General features: G+C 39.6%; 1 protein-coding gene across 1 annotated transcript in view; it reads left to right on the forward strand.

The window, feature by feature from the left end:
• The first annotated feature begins 384 nt into the window (after positions 1-384).
• The window catches only part of LOC147112822 (transcription factor AP-2-beta-like), a 39,260-nt gene continuing 21,591 nt past the window's right edge, over positions 385-18,053 (forward strand). Inside the window, exons 1-3 of the mRNA XM_085997491.1 lie at positions 385-759; positions 5,329-5,778; positions 14,070-14,130. Of these exons, the coding sequence (XP_085853617.1) occupies positions 679-759; positions 5,329-5,778; positions 14,070-14,130 (592 nt within the window). The 5' untranslated portion in view covers positions 385-678. The remainder of the gene's footprint in view (positions 760-5,328; positions 5,779-14,069; positions 14,131-18,053) is intronic.

An 18,053-nucleotide genomic window follows, 5' to 3' on the forward strand; every position in this document is an offset into this window, starting at 1 on the left:
GCCAAGAACGTAAAAATACAAAACGGATTCAATTCATTTAGAATCGGAGTGCCAGACTGCTTGATTTTAGTAAATGTCTTAGTGTTAAAGAGCAATATTTAATTTTACATTGTGGTGTATTCTTCGAAACTGAGGAAGAGTTGGGTCGAACAGAACGAACTAAAAGATTCAATATACTCCCATTGTAAGTTTTACTGAGGTGGTGTGTATCCAATGGGAGAGATAGATTGATGGAGAGGCAGGCGGAGGTGTGCCCTCTTATTGCACTGTACATGCATATATTCTATCTCTAAATGTTTCAGATAGATAGACACATAAATAGATAGAAAACTAGACAGACAGACGGACAGACTGATTTTACGTTTTACACCCCGTATAGGCAGTAACAGGATTTAAAATCCATCGCATTGATGGGATTTTTCATTACAAGTAAATCCCTAGTCTTTGGTTTGTTGTTTCGGATTAGGGCTAAACTTTGGCTGTTACTGTTGAATCAGTAAATGTGCCTGTTTGGGGGGCTGAGGCGGTAGTGTCACCGTACAGAGTGCTGTAGGAATTCGCCTCGGATTGGGCTCCCCTTTTTTTCCAATTAAGTCGATCATTAGAGAGGGAGGAAAGAGAGAGAGAGCGCGAGAGAGAGAGAGAGAGAGAGAAAGCAGACAGCTGCTCTTCACATGAATGCACTCATCTTCTAAAGATCAGACTGCAAACATGCTCTGGAAACTTGTGGAAAATGTCAAATACGAGGACATCTACGAGGTGAGCAACCACCGGGATTGTTTTGTTTCTCGTACTTAGGACACATTGAACGGCTGTTGGGGATCCTGTGTGTGTTGATGGTTCCTGTATAAGTATTATTACAATTTGCTGCATTCACGATATGAAGCATTTATCATTAATGGGCCTCTCTCGGAAATGTCACATTCACTTCTGATACATAGACAATTTCGGTATTTTCATAACATACAAAATGAGGGAGAAAACACGTTGTATACGCTGTGTCCTGTTTGTGAACGGGCGCTCGGAGATATTGTGGCGGTTTTCGTTAAGGTGATGATTTTATAGGCAGTCTACTTCGTTTTGCGTGTCTAGGTTGCTATTGGAAAGCCAGCTTGGAAATGATGGTTATGTTCCGGTCTCGAGCCGTTTGCTTATGATAATGTAATTGCTTCCAAATTATAAAGTGTATTTTTAGAGACAGTTTCGGAGGTCGCGTGTGTTCAATTCTCTTGCCCGCAGCCGGTGGAGTGAGACGGTGTCAGGCTAGGAATTGCGAGAGGTCAGGTTCTATAAGCGAGTAATTCTAGAAGCCGGTTAATGTTTAAAAAACAGTTGTAGCTCACACTTTACACATTGGCACACTTTAATTTATGTGAAGAATTAGAGAAAGGGGGTGTCATATATATTATATATATATATATACACACAAATGTGAAAGGGAGATTGGAGATAAATGATGTCAGCGTTGTATTTTGCTTGGAACTAGCAGTCCAAACAATTGTCATTGGTGAGAGAGAAACGGAAAAGGGTAACTGGTTTTATAAAGAGCTTACACTACATAAAAGTTAAGACAAATAGCACGCGTTTGAAAAGGTTTCATAATGTGTTCCCGGAGTGGTTTGTTGAATTAAGTGACTCGCATAACAATACACAAAGAGCCCAGAAAATGGCTTATGGAAGAGAGTAAACAGGCTGATGAATTGATGCCAAGGTGCTGCTTACGGACCCTTTAGAGTAGCCCGGCGGGTAGCCGCCCTCTATAGAGCCACAAATGGCTCCGCTCTCAAGGCTCTCGTCAGGCTAATTATCAACCGCAAGCTGGCAAAATCCGAAGGATTTGCGACAGAGTTTCAATACAAGCCAGTATAAGTCAATTTAACTTTATCGCTGTTTGTTTTCCATTGGTTTATTAGAAAACACTGTCAATTTCTGATCAGATCTGTGCAGCATCATTGAAGTAAAATAATACGTAAATGTCCAAACGGCAGTCGACACGGAACTGCTTTACTTCACTGGTTTCTATTAACCAAGTAGTCAAAATATTTATGTTTATTTTTCTTAAGACCAAACTTTTTAATTACCGAGGGTTTGTACGAATTGGACAATATTTTCCGATTTGTTTAATGTCATACTGTTAAAATGTCGAAACTGTTTAATGATTCATAAATAATTTGATAGCCAAATACATTTAAATGGCTTACCCTTGAATGTAAACTAACGCGCAATATACTTTTATCATCAGCCATAATTTAATTCATTTAAACAGTAATTTATTTTGAGAGAGCATTTGCGCTGGTCACGTTCTTATTAAGTGATTTCCGTTGATTCAGTTGAAATGCAGAATCCACTTTGGGCTCTGATTGCCCAAAACATGAATGGAAAACCCCAACTTAGACAAATAAGAATAAAAATATTCATTTATCCGAAATGTATCGCGCCGGCGGTTAGTGAGTGAATAGCAGGCATTTGGGGGGTTCACTGAGAAAATCTTCCAGTCAGTTTGGAATCCTGTCAGTGGAACATTTGGAACTTTGTAAGGTAGTCATGAAAATATGGTGGGATTGCAAGGACAAGTCGAGGCAACTGCTGTGAGGAGAAGGAGTTGAATCTTTAAACAGGAGGGCCAGATAAGCCAGTCCAACGGGTTCGACAGTAACCCGGAACAAGTATCACACATCCCCCCCACCCCCCTCCACCCCCCACCAAAAAAACACCCAAACTTGCCCTTCTGGCTTGCACCAGCTCCGTAAACTTCAAGGGTCTTTACATAAACCCTTGTAAATGTTTTACAGCTGGCAGCAGGAAGGGGGACTTTATTAAAACATCAGTGAGATATCGTAGGGGAGCGAGAGGACTGGATTTGCACCGCCTTAGATCACGGGCTGTGATAACAAAGAAGGCTTTGGCGGTAGATTCTTCCAAAAGCAATTTGCAAAATGCCTGACGTCTCCCACTCCTACATTTGTGCTGATCCTGTCGGGTTCCATGTATTTTGTTTTATACTTAAACATGCACGAATTTCTATCCATTAAACAGAGATTGGCGGCGGGCACTGCTCTTTATAATCCATCAACATACCAAAAGTATTGTTTTCGTTTAATCGGTTTGTTTTTCTCTTAAGTTTTTTTTCTGGCAATACCACGTGACAGATACTGTGTAACATTAAAGATGCGAGAGGTAGTTTATTTAAGTGGATCTCTGATAAGATCAACTTTGTGTTGCCAGAGGGACAAGGTGGATTCGATCTTATCAGGGGTGGAATTCTCTGACACTGCATTGGTTTCAGGAGGTTAGCTGAGTTGATTTTAAGTGGTAACTGCTCTTTCATGAGAATAATAACAACATTAACCAGGCTGCGTTTTTCTCCAAATTCACTTCCTAATATTTGAAACTAAAAGTTTTTTTAAAGACAAGAAAAGCAGGATTATTGCTCCGAAAGCGTTGCCAGCTCAATAAAGTGCAGTTTTTTGCTCCCTTTGATGCTGCTAACGAAATTCGGTTCCGAAAAATGTTATGTAAACAAGGGCATTGTAAAACTCCACTGTTGCTTGCTAGCTCTATATGGAAGCGTAAAAAAAATAAGCAAAAGCAAAAAAAACCTAAACTTTGCAGCGTGTATGGCTATAGAAAGCGTCTACGTGCAATCGTTCTGGAAGGTTGGGCTATGTTAAAGAGGACGCTGGGCACCTAGACATTTAAACGGAACAAAGGCGAGCCAGGGGTGCTGTTCCTTTAAGACAGCCCATTTGCTGATCTGACTGGACTGTTGGACTACGATCTTTTGGTTGTCTGGCTATTTTTCTACAAAACTTTTCTTTTGCCCAAAAGTCTGGCCGCGGTGCTGCCAACCCCCCTTGTCCGATTACATCTAGTAATTCTCGTCTGAATGAACGTCATTTACAATAGTAGGGGAGCGCTCGCTGGCTGCTTCACGCTCGATTTGCCACCATTCTTCCTTTAAGTATTCGTGTAATATTAATAGTCATGAATATCAATTATTATGAGGCGGTGTAGAGTGGCAGAGAGGGATGTGAACAGTCAGCACCTTGCCTTGGAGAGGGGAGCACTGGTTGTGAAGCTGGAGATAAAAAAATATACAGCATTTGTCCTCTTTTTGACCAATTTTGATGGATATAGTGTTGGAGATACTTCAGGCTATCGAGCGTCTCTCCCTGCAGTCTCTCACCCCTTCTGGTTGATGGTCTGTGATCAGATTTACTACAGATGTTAGTCCACACTTACACAGCCATGGTGAGTTGGATCAGTGCTCGACACAATCCCATTTCGCCCCAAACGCCGGTGGCTTTGTAATTTAGTCCATAATTGCAGGCTCTTTCTCTCTTTGTATTGTTATCTAATCGGGTTTAGATGGACGCGTCACTGGGCTAAAACTTTCAACTGCGCTCCATAGCTTTTGGCGATTTGAGTTTCAATTTTAGTTAAAGATGTTACTTAGTTTACTTGACATTCCGCTCCCAACTCTGATTGTTTTTGTCCTAATCGAGGCGACTTTCCCGATACAGTTACATTGTCCAACTTCATTGCTTTTCGTTATTTTTGCATTTTCATTGCGACATCGCCTTATTTTTTTGATTTTAGCAATCGGCGTCTGCTCGTTTCTTTATTTTCCTTCCTGTCTGAACTTATAAACGCGTGTGTATGTGGAGAGGGGGGGGGGGTGGCTCCTATTTCACATCATTTCATATTATTTATAATATAAAATGTAAAGGTGCATTGTAAAGCTCCTTCTTCCCCTCCTCCTTTCCATTAACCCGTGTATGGGTTAGCAACGAATTCGTTTGTGCGACACTTGATTTCATCATATTTATTTTTAAACATTTGTTTGGAAATGATGATTCGAGTTCCTAACTTACCAGATCAGACCCACTGTTCTTGTGTTAAATGCAGAGTCCTTGTTAAACATATTTTAAAGGGCTACCTAAGACTGGTGATCTTAAATGAAGCGGCTGTTGGAGATTCTGCTGATGCTTGTTCCAGTTTTATTTTCTCTCCCAATATTACAGCTTATGTTTATTATTCCGTCACGACTTTTTAACATTTTAATGCGTTTTGCTTCCGCCTTTCTTACGCTACTGTTACACTGCAACGTTTTCCTGTTTTGATCGCATTGCTTTTCATCATTCTGCTGCCTTTGTTAAATACTTCGACAATAATTGAAGAGCGTCTTTTTTTGAAACAGTGTTCATTGCCCCCTTTCATTTTCATTGTACACGTTACATGTTCTTTATTTTCGTGAACATAGAATACAGCATAAATACAGCCACTTAAATAATATTGAAACTAAATTCTGTTATTTCTTCTTTGCAGGACCGGCACGATGGAGTTAACAGCCACAGTTCGAGGCTGTCCCAACTCGGGTCGGTCTCCCAGGGACACTACTCAACCGCTCCTCCGCTCTCTCACACCCCGACGTCGGACTTCCAACCACCTTATTTCCCTCCTCCTTACCAACCTCTCCCTTACCACCAGAGCCAGGATCCTTACACGCACGTCAACGACCCCTACTCCCTGAACGCCCTGCACCAACCCCAGCAGCACCCCTGGCAGCAGAGGCAGCGGCAGGACGTGGGTGCCGAGCCCAGCCTTCTACACCAGCCCCGGGTTCTGCCCCAGATCACAGGGCTCGACCCTCGCCGGGATTACCCCGGCGTGCGGCGGCCAGACGTGCTTGTCCACTCTGCTCATGGACTCGATTCGGGGATGGGAGACAGCCTGTCTCTGCATAGTATCAGCCATCATGGAATGGAAGATATTCAGGTGAGACTACAATATTGAAATTGCATTCTAGTTAGTCTACAGTTTGTAATGTCGATTGTATTGCAAAGTTGCTCAATGCATTGTGAAAGTTGCACGTCAGTTGTGTCGATAGGAAGGTGCCATTTATAGTTTAATATTACGACAGCACGTCAAACATTTTGTCGTTTTGACTTGCAACTTCTATCCCATTGCATATATTGACATAATAAAGAGTCAGAATGCCAAATTGTTAACTTACACCTTGAAGAGGTACAAAACTCTATTCAGTACAATAGTGACTGAAACTATAAACTTTTCTTGATCGAACCCTTTACAAGATTGATTGGTACTACTTTAGGTCATCAAGTTATTATAAAGGCCAATATCATTGATATATTCCAGAGTAAGTCGCACTCCATTAGGAGAGCAGTCCCCTGGAACCCAGTGTGAGGTGTAAATTATCAACGCTCCCTTTACAGTCTACATTACATACATATAGTTCCCTCTACCATTAGTACAGAACCTGCTTCTGTTAAATAAATACTCCGTCGGCCACAAAATTGTCTTCGCTTATCAGAACTAGCCCCCAGAGAGGAAATCATACTGGAATATGAATGATGGTGTTCCATAACACCATTTTCTGATGTGCATTTAACTGCAATAAAACGATTTCGTGCATCTAATCCATTTGTATTGTTATCTCAATTTATTTTGCTGAGTCGATTTCATAGTAAATAAATGCAATAAAATAGTAGCCGTACAATTAGATTTGATGAGATTTGATGCAGCATTAGAGCCTGTGTGGAATTAGAAGACTGCCAAGTTGCTACACACGTATAATGGGAGGTGGGGTGTGGAAAGGAGGGGGCGCTCTCTGAGCACACAAAGTATGAACTACTGGACTTCCTCTAGTTTACTAGTAATTTAGGATAGCATTCAGGAAACAGTACTGTCTAGTTGATCGCTGTAACAAATTATCATAGCATTTTTGATTAAATAGATGTTAGCTCATCTGTAATACTCTGTATGTGTGTACATGCGTGGAATTTGGGAATTATGGAGCGTATATAAGATAACATTCTGAAAATTGGTACTTTAATGACCCTGAAATCAGTACCTATCCCATGAAAAGCTATGTATTGAGTACTGAGCCCTGTTCTTGTGTCGCACTTGCTCAATGGATTGTCTTTTTGTGTATGAAAGGTTACCAAGTTTTTGGAGATTGGTATAAGCATTACCGACCTGAGTTGGAAAATAATATTATTAGCAATTGAAGCTTGAATTATACTCCATTTATACTTAAAAAGGAAACAGTTTGTTTGAAAAACATGTACTTGCCCATAAACAAAGATGGCCGCTGTGGTCTGCAATTCCACTCTCTCCATAATGAATGTGTGTGTAGCGCCTTGTAACATTTGGACAAGGGTAGAACTAAATGGATACCGTGCACATTTAATTATTAATTCACAATTGGTTGATACAAAGCATGTATATTTAAAAAAAAACAATCATTGCGTGTTTATATTTGTTGGCTGCAGAATATTGCAATAATCGCGGCAACACTTTACATATTTTTGAATTGGCTTGAATGTTTGGTTTTGGGTCAGTCTGGTATTCAGACACAACCTGACGGCGTTTCGTTTGTAGCTTTAGTGCCCGACCTTTTTATTAATCCCCCAGACATTAATGTTGGGGGCATTCAGTTGCGTGACAAGGTACCGGACAAACACATTCTTTCCTTTCACGGAAGATAAATTTGTTTCACTTAACTAAAACATAAATAACGACACTACCGAATCATGACTTTACAAAGTGCTTAATGCTGCAATCTGTGACTGTCTTGGCCGCTATCCTGTTCTCGGTGATCAGTACAAGTTAGAAATGTAGTGCGTTTGTTCCTATTGTTACAGAGTCATTTTTAGTAAGATGAAGTGGCAAGAAGAATGGAGTATGCTAAATGCCGCGCTGATTTATGCAAAAAGAATATTATCACTTCCAAATGTTCACAGGGGACAAATTTCAGGTCGTTGTGGACATCTGTCCTTCTGTAGCTCATTCACTTGGTAGCTGCTACTGTCTGAACGAATGAGGCGATGATGTAGATTTATTGATAGCTTCAAACCAGGGTCTATGAAGATCACTTATTGTATTGCTGTCTTCTCCGTGATATTTTGTGCGCGCTCGAGTACGTGTTTCAGCAGGGGACTACATCAGTACGAGTAGGCTTGTAGCTGTATGTTTTAACTACAGAACGACTACCATTTAGCCATGCATTTATTCATTGACTGCATTATTATGATAGGCACACGTAATTTGTCATAACTATATTTTTGCAAATTTAAAATTATGCATGCAGGATGGGACTATATTAACGACTCAGTGCGCTTGCTATAGTTAGAATATTGTTTTGCGATTTCACTTCAGGACTAATAGCGTCAGCCGTAAATTTAATCAGGGGCAATGCCACAATGATACATGTACACATATCTGTCATCAACATTTTAATGTGATTCTTTTTGAATCTAAGGTGATATTATGTTGTATAAGCACTGAACTTCACAGCATCAGTAATATAATTTACCGCGGTGCCAAAGTCGATTCATCTCCTAAGCATTCATTTGCAGTAAAATTGCATTCATTATTACAGAAATGGCCCGTGTGAGTGCAGCCAGTGTGAGTGGAATGGCAGTTCACATTTGATATGTTCAGTTGAATTAAATACTTGTTCTATAGGACAGAATTGATCCGAAATGAATATATAACAGGCAATTACCATAACAGTTCAACCGCTATAAGGAACTGTAACTCTAATAACTTCCGCGCCACCTTGAAACGTTAACTCCAAATAGGGAGCATTATTTGGGCATCCAGTTCTCAAAATCTAACAGATTAAGATTCAGCAAAATGTTTAATAAAAATGAAAACAGCTAAGCACCTCTTTATTTGCAAGGCTTTAGCCGTTCTGCCTAATCCAGTGCCATTGCCTTTTAAAACTAGCAATGAGAGGGTCGGCCGCTTTCTTTGAATTAGGAAAGTCTCAATTATACAGATGGTCAGATTTGTGAACCAGGGTTCATTTATTGGATACAATATTGCAAAACTAACTAGAATCAGGAGGCTCTATAGAAAGCATGGCGCGTTTGGTGTTGCGTTCGATCTTTACCATTACCTAGATCGCTTCAAATAAAAGGGAAAGTGTTTTTGGTAATTATGGAAGCCAATTGTTCAACTGTGTTAGGATTGCGAAGCGGAACAATATCAAAATACAATCCCCGTCAATATGAAGAATGTTGTAGTGCAGCTGATAGGACCAGGAATGCCTGGACATAGGAAGCGTTGCATTGTTTAAGCACTGGCTTGGTCTTTGTGTGTATGCATCTTTAGATTGTTAATGAATGTTTACTCAATTCATACCACCGTCCTCGCATTTTCCTTTGAACTCTCTGCTACTTTTCTTACTCTTTTGAGTAATCATATGGTGCAAAATGAGATTTCTTAAATTATGTTTATTTTGGCACAAATGTTCAACCTTTAATTGCACCTCTAATCGATCTATTCACTTTAGATTCAGATTCCGCTTTAATATTACTTGACGACACATCGTAAAACAGAGCTGATGTTATTTAAAATATTATCAATAGGCAAGCCATATTGAACGTTTAGGAGCATGGCGGGAGAGTAATTATTTACACATTTCAACCAACATAATCGATGGCATTTAAATGATAATGGTATGGATTTTTCGCCTGACATATTGGAAATAAGGAGGCGTAATATCTAAACGGAATAATAAGTTTTAAGTAAAGAGTTTGCGTTTCGTTAATCTAAACTCAGCTTTGCATTTAAAAAGTACAGTCGGAAAATGCAACTGGGAAATCCCATTAAATTACTGATTTTTGAAACCAATCTTATCCTTTTAAAAATGAAAACGCGTTTTAATGATGGCTTCGGGCCTTTCCCATAAACAGTTAAATCCTTTATACTTTTGTTTTCTTTAATGCATTCTGACCCAACTGTTCACCACTAAACAATTCACTACTTTTTTTTAATGAAAATGCAAAGTACTCGATCCCCACCATTTAATAACGCGCGAACAATGGGTTTAACCAGAATGTCAAGTTTCTGGTCATTTTGCTGTGTTCATTGTGGCCTCCTTTAAAGGCAGAGTGCTCAGAAACACCGGGAATTTAAGGCAGAAATTTTTTTAAAAACTGTACCTCAAACAGCTCCAAAGGCCCACGGTGATCAGAGTCATAATGGGCCGAAATGTTTGAGTGGCAGGGTTTCTGTGGGTTACAGGAACACTGCCAAAGTTATAGTTTCTATTATCGTGGGAGCTTGAAAAAAGTACAACGAAACCAAGAAGCAAACGCTAAACGACCCTCTGCTGTTTGCTTTCGTTAGCAAAGTTTTACAGGTTCCCTAAATGTTTGGCTTCTTACCCGAACCAGTGACTTTGTTGTGTCCCTCTGTGAGGGGTGTGTGTGTGTGGGGAGTGGGGAAGGGGAGTGGGGAAGGGCGATGCCATGGAAGACAATATTCTAAAGAAATACAACGCTCACATTTTCCACACAGCCCAAATATGTGGATTGCTGCAAACACCGATTTTTAAAAATATATAATTTTAAAGAATAAAGGACAAGGGCGGCCGCATTTTTTGGTAAAGTTAAGATGTGTAGATTACTTCTCAGTTCTCACTACCTTAAACTTCGGAGTATTTGGTTAATTGAAAATGAAAACAATACTAAAGTATGTCAGAATTAATCCTAATTCGGTGAATGGATTTTTACCCAGGAGGGGCAAACGAGGAGTAAGGTGATTGATGTTTACTTGGTTGAGTTACGATGATCTCTAACGATGGATTTCGCCCTTAAGATCAAGTCCGTTCTGATTTCGCAAACTGCCTTTTGTGAAAATCATCCCTTTCCTCTTAATATCAAATTTCTATTGAACAGGTTAGATGGTTTTTATCAACGATCAATTGAATAAAACATTTAAATAAAACACAGGAAGAATATAAGTATTATTTCGATTTTAAAATGACAAGAAGTATAACATCCACTTAAGATATACAGCAAGGTAATTCTTAAGGGGGTCATCGTTAGTTTTTACTAAGAGCGGAGGGAAATGAACTTTAACAAAATAAGAAGCTCTTGCTGCAGGCTGAGAAATGCTGTTGGTATTTTGAACTGTCTTTCGTCAAGCTCTGTAAACCAACGGCCCATTGTCCCCATATGCTCTCAGACAGTTCATTGAATAACTTCCTTACCACACGTTTTATTAATTTTATCAGCGATATTGACTCGACAACAAGTGACGACGTGATTGTGTTCCGCGGAGACTTTCCGGTATTGCGATTAATGTATATTTCAAATACTTGCCGGTCTAAATTGATCAGTAAATATAACATCAATACATGTTTTATTCGCGTGGACACTTAGGCAGTGTGCGATTCTATCTGCCTGCGTGTAATCTAGGCTGTAAACATTGCCAAACGTTTAATCTGGACAGCTGCTGGTTTCAGTTAAGGCGAGTGGATTCAATGTGCCGCATAGTTTTGTTCTTAATAACATTTACAGCTTCTCTATCCAGTCACCTGCGGATTTGATAAAATCGATAAAACTATTTTGCAACATAGCAGACAGAGTATAAAAGACAATATTCCCGAAGTTTCTTAGGGGAGTTTCCAACTCGCTATTGAAATGTGTCAAAATGACGGTGTATGTCGCCCGAGCCGCTCTGTAGTAAATTCATGAAGATATTTTACTCCCCGCCCCCCACGCCCACCATGTGGTTACTGACGACCTTACTTCTAAATCGGACATAAGTGTACAGACATCAGAAGCTGGCTAATTGTAGACAGAAGACATTAACACGCCGACTGTTGGGAAATCGGACGCGTTGGCATCGCCAATTCAAGTCCCGCTCTTTTAATTTGAGAGCGAGTAAGTTGAAGTGTAGAGGGCGCGGCACTACAGGCACTGCAAAGCAAACAATAAAAATTAGGCGAAATGCAAGGGGGATATGTTCAGTAAACTGTTTGTAAACGTGCACGCGTTTCCATTCGCAATTTGTTAAAATCCCGCTGTTCGCATCCCTTTAAAGCAGAGAGTCTGGTAATTAAAAGTGTGAGTTGTTTTTCCCTCATTTCCGCATGCATTTCTAATTAAATCTTTATGATACTCTCTGTGACTATTAACTGCCAACATGCTGCGTGAATATCCTCTACAAAAACCCAGCAGGCGGTGATAATTAGATAGAGAATCAAAGTAGACCTTTCTCATTAGCTACACAAACTTCTTCTTAACATTCTGTTGAAGTGGTTTGTTCTGCAGCTCACCTCAAAATATGTTTCCTAAATTATTGTCCAAATAGAAAGAAACACCCGCATCTTAATTATTAAATGTTAGCTTCAGAAAACGGAACTGTCCAGAATATAAAAAAAAGCTTTACACCGCACACGGGGCCAACGCGCACCAGACAATGCTAAATGCTGTTGCAAGGACTGGATTGTAGTGACTCAAACTACTTTGCATTCACTACCATGACATCTTTTTCACTTTGTATGCTGTCGCCCCATTGCATAATGTCGCGGCAGGACAACAGCACGTGTCTAGAAGGCACGTGGCTATTGCCATGCTCTCCTAAATATTGTTTCCGCCGAGCATTTTTGTAACAATAAATCGCGAGCGCGGGCTTGTGTGTATATACTGGAGAATAATCAATTTCTATATGCACCAATGTAAAAATATTGCTACTGGTCATTGCAGATTGGATTTTATAAATGCTAGACCAACCATAACCATTACACCGACATTAATTGCATAGGGTAAAAAATGATGTCAATATAGGGCTTGGTAATAAAAATGAAATTGAGTTAAAAAAAACGGCATTCAGGAAGTTTGAAGGACTAGTGAAAGGGCAATGTGGCACTTCCATAAAATATCTCAAATCTATAGGGAGGATCCAACTCTCTTTGTGAAGTTCTTATACTCTAACGTTCTGTGTCATTTTCCTTTTGCATTATCCTTTCAGCTTTCAAAGGATAATTTCAGACGTTTGAGTTGAAATTATGAATACGGTTTTACGTTTGTACAACAGGAAGAAGCGTGCTTTCCCCAACAACAAACCTGCTCTATTTTCCAATATTGCAACAAGCGTACAGTCATGGATAAATCAATTACATGAGACAGCTATGATTATTTGAAGAACATACAAGAGTTAAATGCTCGGAGGGTTACATATCACTGCGTTAGTATTGCTTGTTTTGTTTAACCAATGTAGATGTAAATAACCAAAACAGAAACAAAGCTAATCATTTAAGAAATAATCGTGCGTGTCGCATGGTATTAACCGTCTGACGCTAAGGGTCAGATTATCACACGCATCTGAACACAAGAACACATAATAAGCTTTAGCAGTTGCACGATCACGGTTTAATTAAAGATGTGGCAAGATTCTGCTCTGCCTTGTTCCAAATGGGTCAATATAGCTTAAAGTAATTTCTAAACTCTAGTTTCTAGACGAGTGGATTTCTCCAGAAACTAATTCAAGACAAGGGTGCGTGCGCCTTTTTCAATGTGATCTACTTAGGGCTCATTGTCTGACAAGTGCTGCAGTAATCCATGTTCTTGTTGTCAAGAGTCTAAAATATCACATATTTACTTGAAGTTCTTTTCAATACTAAAATAACAGTTTAATTGTATGGTCCTTTCTGTATACATTAACTTGTGTCCTTCCCATTGGGAAGGTGTATTTGTGATGTTATCATAACAATGTTTACTATACTACGCATAATTCTATCTGAGTGGTAATGACATACATATATATCATGCTCTATTACAGTAGGTATGCATCATGTGCACACGTACATATGCACGTATGTCTGCATGATACATACCTACTGTAATAGTGCATGCTATATATGTATGTCATACCTATTTACACAGTAACATATGCATGGATATAGTGTGCTACTCGGGTAAAATATGTTTAATTCGCTTACACGGTTGCACATTATAATCAAATACATATTTCTGTTTATAAGTTTGTTCTGTGTGTTCTACGTGATAATGAAAAAAATCGCTTAGGTCCCAGATGTTGGGCAGCTTATTTTCTGATAATATGTAATTCTGGCGAATTTGATTTCCTCTGGTGATTTTTCTTAGAATAATAAACCCTCAACCAAGTAATATAAATGGAAATAACAGATAGTCGAGTTCGGTTGAACTTGATTTATATACATGACTGTTTAATATCAAGTCAATTTGAATAGCGATATGACCCTAACTGTTTTTTTTATATATTAACAGGGTTTGGATGACACGGGTACCACTGGCATGAGTTTATTGGACCAATCTGTCATTAAAAAGGGTATGGAATGTGAAAATGAATTGAAATGGATGGTTAAATTGCTCAGTCACAATGTATTCCACTAACCATATAGTACGAATCTATTTAAATATTATGTGTAACTTTATACCAGAAATGTCTACTAAATCGACTAGTTTCACAATCCACACAGCAGTATCAGTTTTTGAAGTTATTTAAGCATTGTATTATGTTGATTTATATATAATCTCACGCCATGGTCTGTAATCAAAATACTGAAGTTATCTCTTCAATATATATGATTTCAGTTCAAAGGCACTGCTCAGGATTTGTGGAACGGATGGTAGGGTGTCATATATAGGAATTGTAGACTATTGCTTTAGGATAATGGAGCACAATGCATTGACCTGTGTGTGTATGTGCAGCCCGTGTACACTGCAGACTAAGAGGTTTCTGAATGCATCAGATCTAAACATGCAAATCTCCTGTAAATTATTCATATTATCGAATATTAAAAGTTCTGCCATCCACTCTTCTATTTTATACACAGAGAAACATTTCTTGACCAGCCATCCATTTAGGAGCTTATAGATAACAATACAACACGGTGGTAAGGGTATTAGCTCATTTAAAAGGCCAATGACTTCAATCTTTTGTCTTGTACGCATTTCCAAGAAACGTTTGAAATCACGAAGAAACCTCAGTTTACAAAGACATATTTATGTATGGATGGATAGATTGACGGATGGATGGAAGGATAAGATAGATTAGATGGATAGACAGATAGGTGGACATTTATCAGGTAAATAAAATTATAACGTTAGTTTCCGTCAACATTTACCAATTGCAGATTTTTGTCTCAACTAAATAAAATCATGCAGATAATGCAGATGGCCATAGCTTGAGATCTTTTCAGGCGAATTCAAAAATGCGTGCAGCTTTCGAATTCAAATCTAACGCAACATAAGATTGGGCGGTGTAACCAAGTATGTCAATGTTATTTATAATGAAATGCATATATTTAAATTCGATGTTGCTATTGTAGAGCATGTGATAACCTTCGTTGAGGGGGAAACTTCAGTTGGTCGTGCTGTTTTCCCTTAACATGACACTCCTTGAGATGACTTTGCTGATACACCTTCACGCGGTGTTGTAACCAATTCGCTTTCGGCTCGGAAGCATCGGCCTGCGTTGGCCCCTTGATGTAGCGTTTGGTTGCGTTTGTTGATTGTTCTCTATTATGCTGTCTTTATTTTGGTGGTATACGGAGGATAGTTATCTGTTTTGTTATATTCCGCTGTCGAAATTCTGTCCAAGGGTTGTTTGTTGTGCCTTCTTTGATGGTGTTATGATCTCAGTATTGTACTTAATTGCGCTGAAGGGGTGTCTGGGGCATGGTTTTCTTGGTTGTATCCATGCCGGAGCTTGCGTTCAGTTCCAGTGTGTACCCAGTGCTTGTGTTTCAGTCCCTTGTGTTATGCCTCGCCGGTTTTCTGCACAGAGTTACCGGCAGAGTGTTGTTTCCGTCTGGTCGCGCGCCCCGTTTTTGTGTTGGTGCCTGTGTGTGGTAACCTGCGCTGATGTGTTGTGATTGTTTTGACATTCCCTGCACCTTGCTATTTCAGTGCAAGCTCCGTGAACCGTGCACAGCCCAGCTTTCTATGTTCTCCACGTCTGACCGATCAGCCTGCTCTAATCTCCGTCAGCAGGTTAAAAAAAAAACAGACACGAGGGACAGAAACTGCATGTTCTCAGCTGTCACGTCACCAGGTGAATATAAAGAGACAGCGTATCCGTTCCGGCTCCATGGGCTCTTTTCAAAGCGATGTGATGGCTGCAGTGCTTGCGTGGCTTCGATTTGAAGCGGCTGTGTGCATTTTCGCGGCGATATTCACAGACCCATCAGTGCAAATGTTCAAAGAAGAAGCCAAATGTTAAAATAATGGAATGAGCTAAGGATTGCGATTGACCACTTATTCTGCAACCTTTAGCTCCTCTTACTTTGGGGGTGGGGACATAGCTTGTGAATGTAAACGATTTACAGCCAACTAAACGACAGTGAATAGTTCTTTTAAAAAAGGCTGATAATTCAAGGAAAATACTTGGGCTACTGACTTTAAAACTGTCATTTAAACAGAAAATAAAGCCGGGACACCTAAATATCTGCCCCAATGTAGCAGCGATATTTTCCCGAACACTCTCCATGCTCCAAAGTAAGTTATGAAAACCTGAATAGATTTATCTAATGTGTCTCTCCCGGCCTAAAGTATAACTCTAATTTCTCAACAAAGACGTGGTGATTTGTAACTCAATCTAACTGACGCAGAAAAGTAACAACAAAGCAACAGCTGCGAATTATTACTGCTATTAAGTTCTTGCAGAATTATCTTTCCTTTTACCATTAACTTTCTTTAGAAGTGCAGGTCATTACCAGTAAAATAGTTTCCTCCTTGACAAGTACTGTAACCGTTTTTAAAACATTGTCCTTGGTAAAATTGAGCTTTTTTTAAAACAAGATTACAAGAACGACAACCAACCTGGTTTGCCGAAAAAGTTGCTTGTAAACACGAAAGAAAGATAAGCTAGCTGTCAATTAAAACCCGCGAGAGGACTGTGTGATCCATGTTATCATTTGGAAAGACCACAGTCGTTGCAAAACCCAGAAAAGTTCACTGCAGTTGAAATAAAATCCGTGCAAGCATCACACTTTAAAGGCCATTTTCTGTTTGAATAGTGTTTCATGCCAAAGATGGGTTAAATTATCGAACGACGGAACCCAGTTTTTTTTTACGATTTCCAAAAGCAATTGCAAATCAGTTCCCTAGCTGGATGCTGCAATGGGTTTCTGCAATACACCGTTTTCGTGTTGTTTCACATGCAACAATGATAGGTAATTCAACTCGCGGTGGGGGAGGGGGCAACAGATTAGTTGGCATTTTCTACACCAGTAAATATATGGATGGGCCATATTTTTTTTCCTGCCGGGAGGTCTTTAAATCATTCCCCACTCTGATTCAATAGCATTGATCAGCTTAGCATTGGCGACACAAGAGCCTTCAAAACAAAGGATGACTTCACAGATACCCGGAAATAGAGAGCAAGTCTGCACGATTTGTCACAAATACAATGATATTGATTGTATTTGTTACTTTAAGTTTTTGCATAGGGTCAAACCGTTAAAGGTTTATATTTTAAGCTGGGATAATAGTGAGACGTCCGTACAGAAGAATTCCATTTGGTCCTGCTTTATCACCCTTGCCAAGTTTTCAAATTGACCTAAGAACCACTCTTACATGTACGCCTTGTTCTCAGTCTCAGAAGAAAGGTTTATTTTCTGATTTGAAAGAACGCGGCAAATCCTGTACTTGGGTAGGGCTCGGTTTGACTCGATATTCGTGTATTTATCACGTGCGATTTTAGATTAGCAGATAAACGAAATGTTCAATCGCTGGAAACATGCTTTCAGAGGAAACTTTCTGCTGATAGGGGACGCTGCGTGACTGGAGTCCTAGTATTAAAAATATATTCCTATATAAAGGCGAAAAGGGAGTGCATCAACCTTTAGAGTTCCGCTGATAAACAGGAAGATTAAAATTAAACTGAAACCTTTTAAAGCAAAAAATGACTTCCACGGTACCCGGAGGTAGAGAGCAAGTTTGCACGATTTGTCACAAGGAAAATAAGAACATAAGAACATAAGAAATAAGAGCAGGAATAGGCCATTTGGCCCTTCGAGCCTGCTCCACCATTCAATAAAATCATGGCTGATCTGCTACCTCATTTCCACTTTCCTGCACTATCCCCATATCCCTTGAATACCTGAATATTCAAGAATCTATCGATCTCTGTCTTGAATATACTCAACGATTGAGCCTCCACAGCCCTCTGGGGTAGAGAATTCGAAAGATTCACCTCCCTCTGAGTGAAGACATTTCTCCTCATTTCAGTCCTAAATGGCCGACCCC

The sequence above is a fragment of the Somniosus microcephalus genome, chromosome 9 (genome assembly GCF_052327205.1).
Source record: "Somniosus microcephalus isolate GS21.2 chromosome 9, FLI_Smic_1.0, whole genome shotgun sequence".
NCBI lineage: Eukaryota > Metazoa > Chordata > Chondrichthyes > Squaliformes > Somniosidae > Somniosus > Somniosus microcephalus.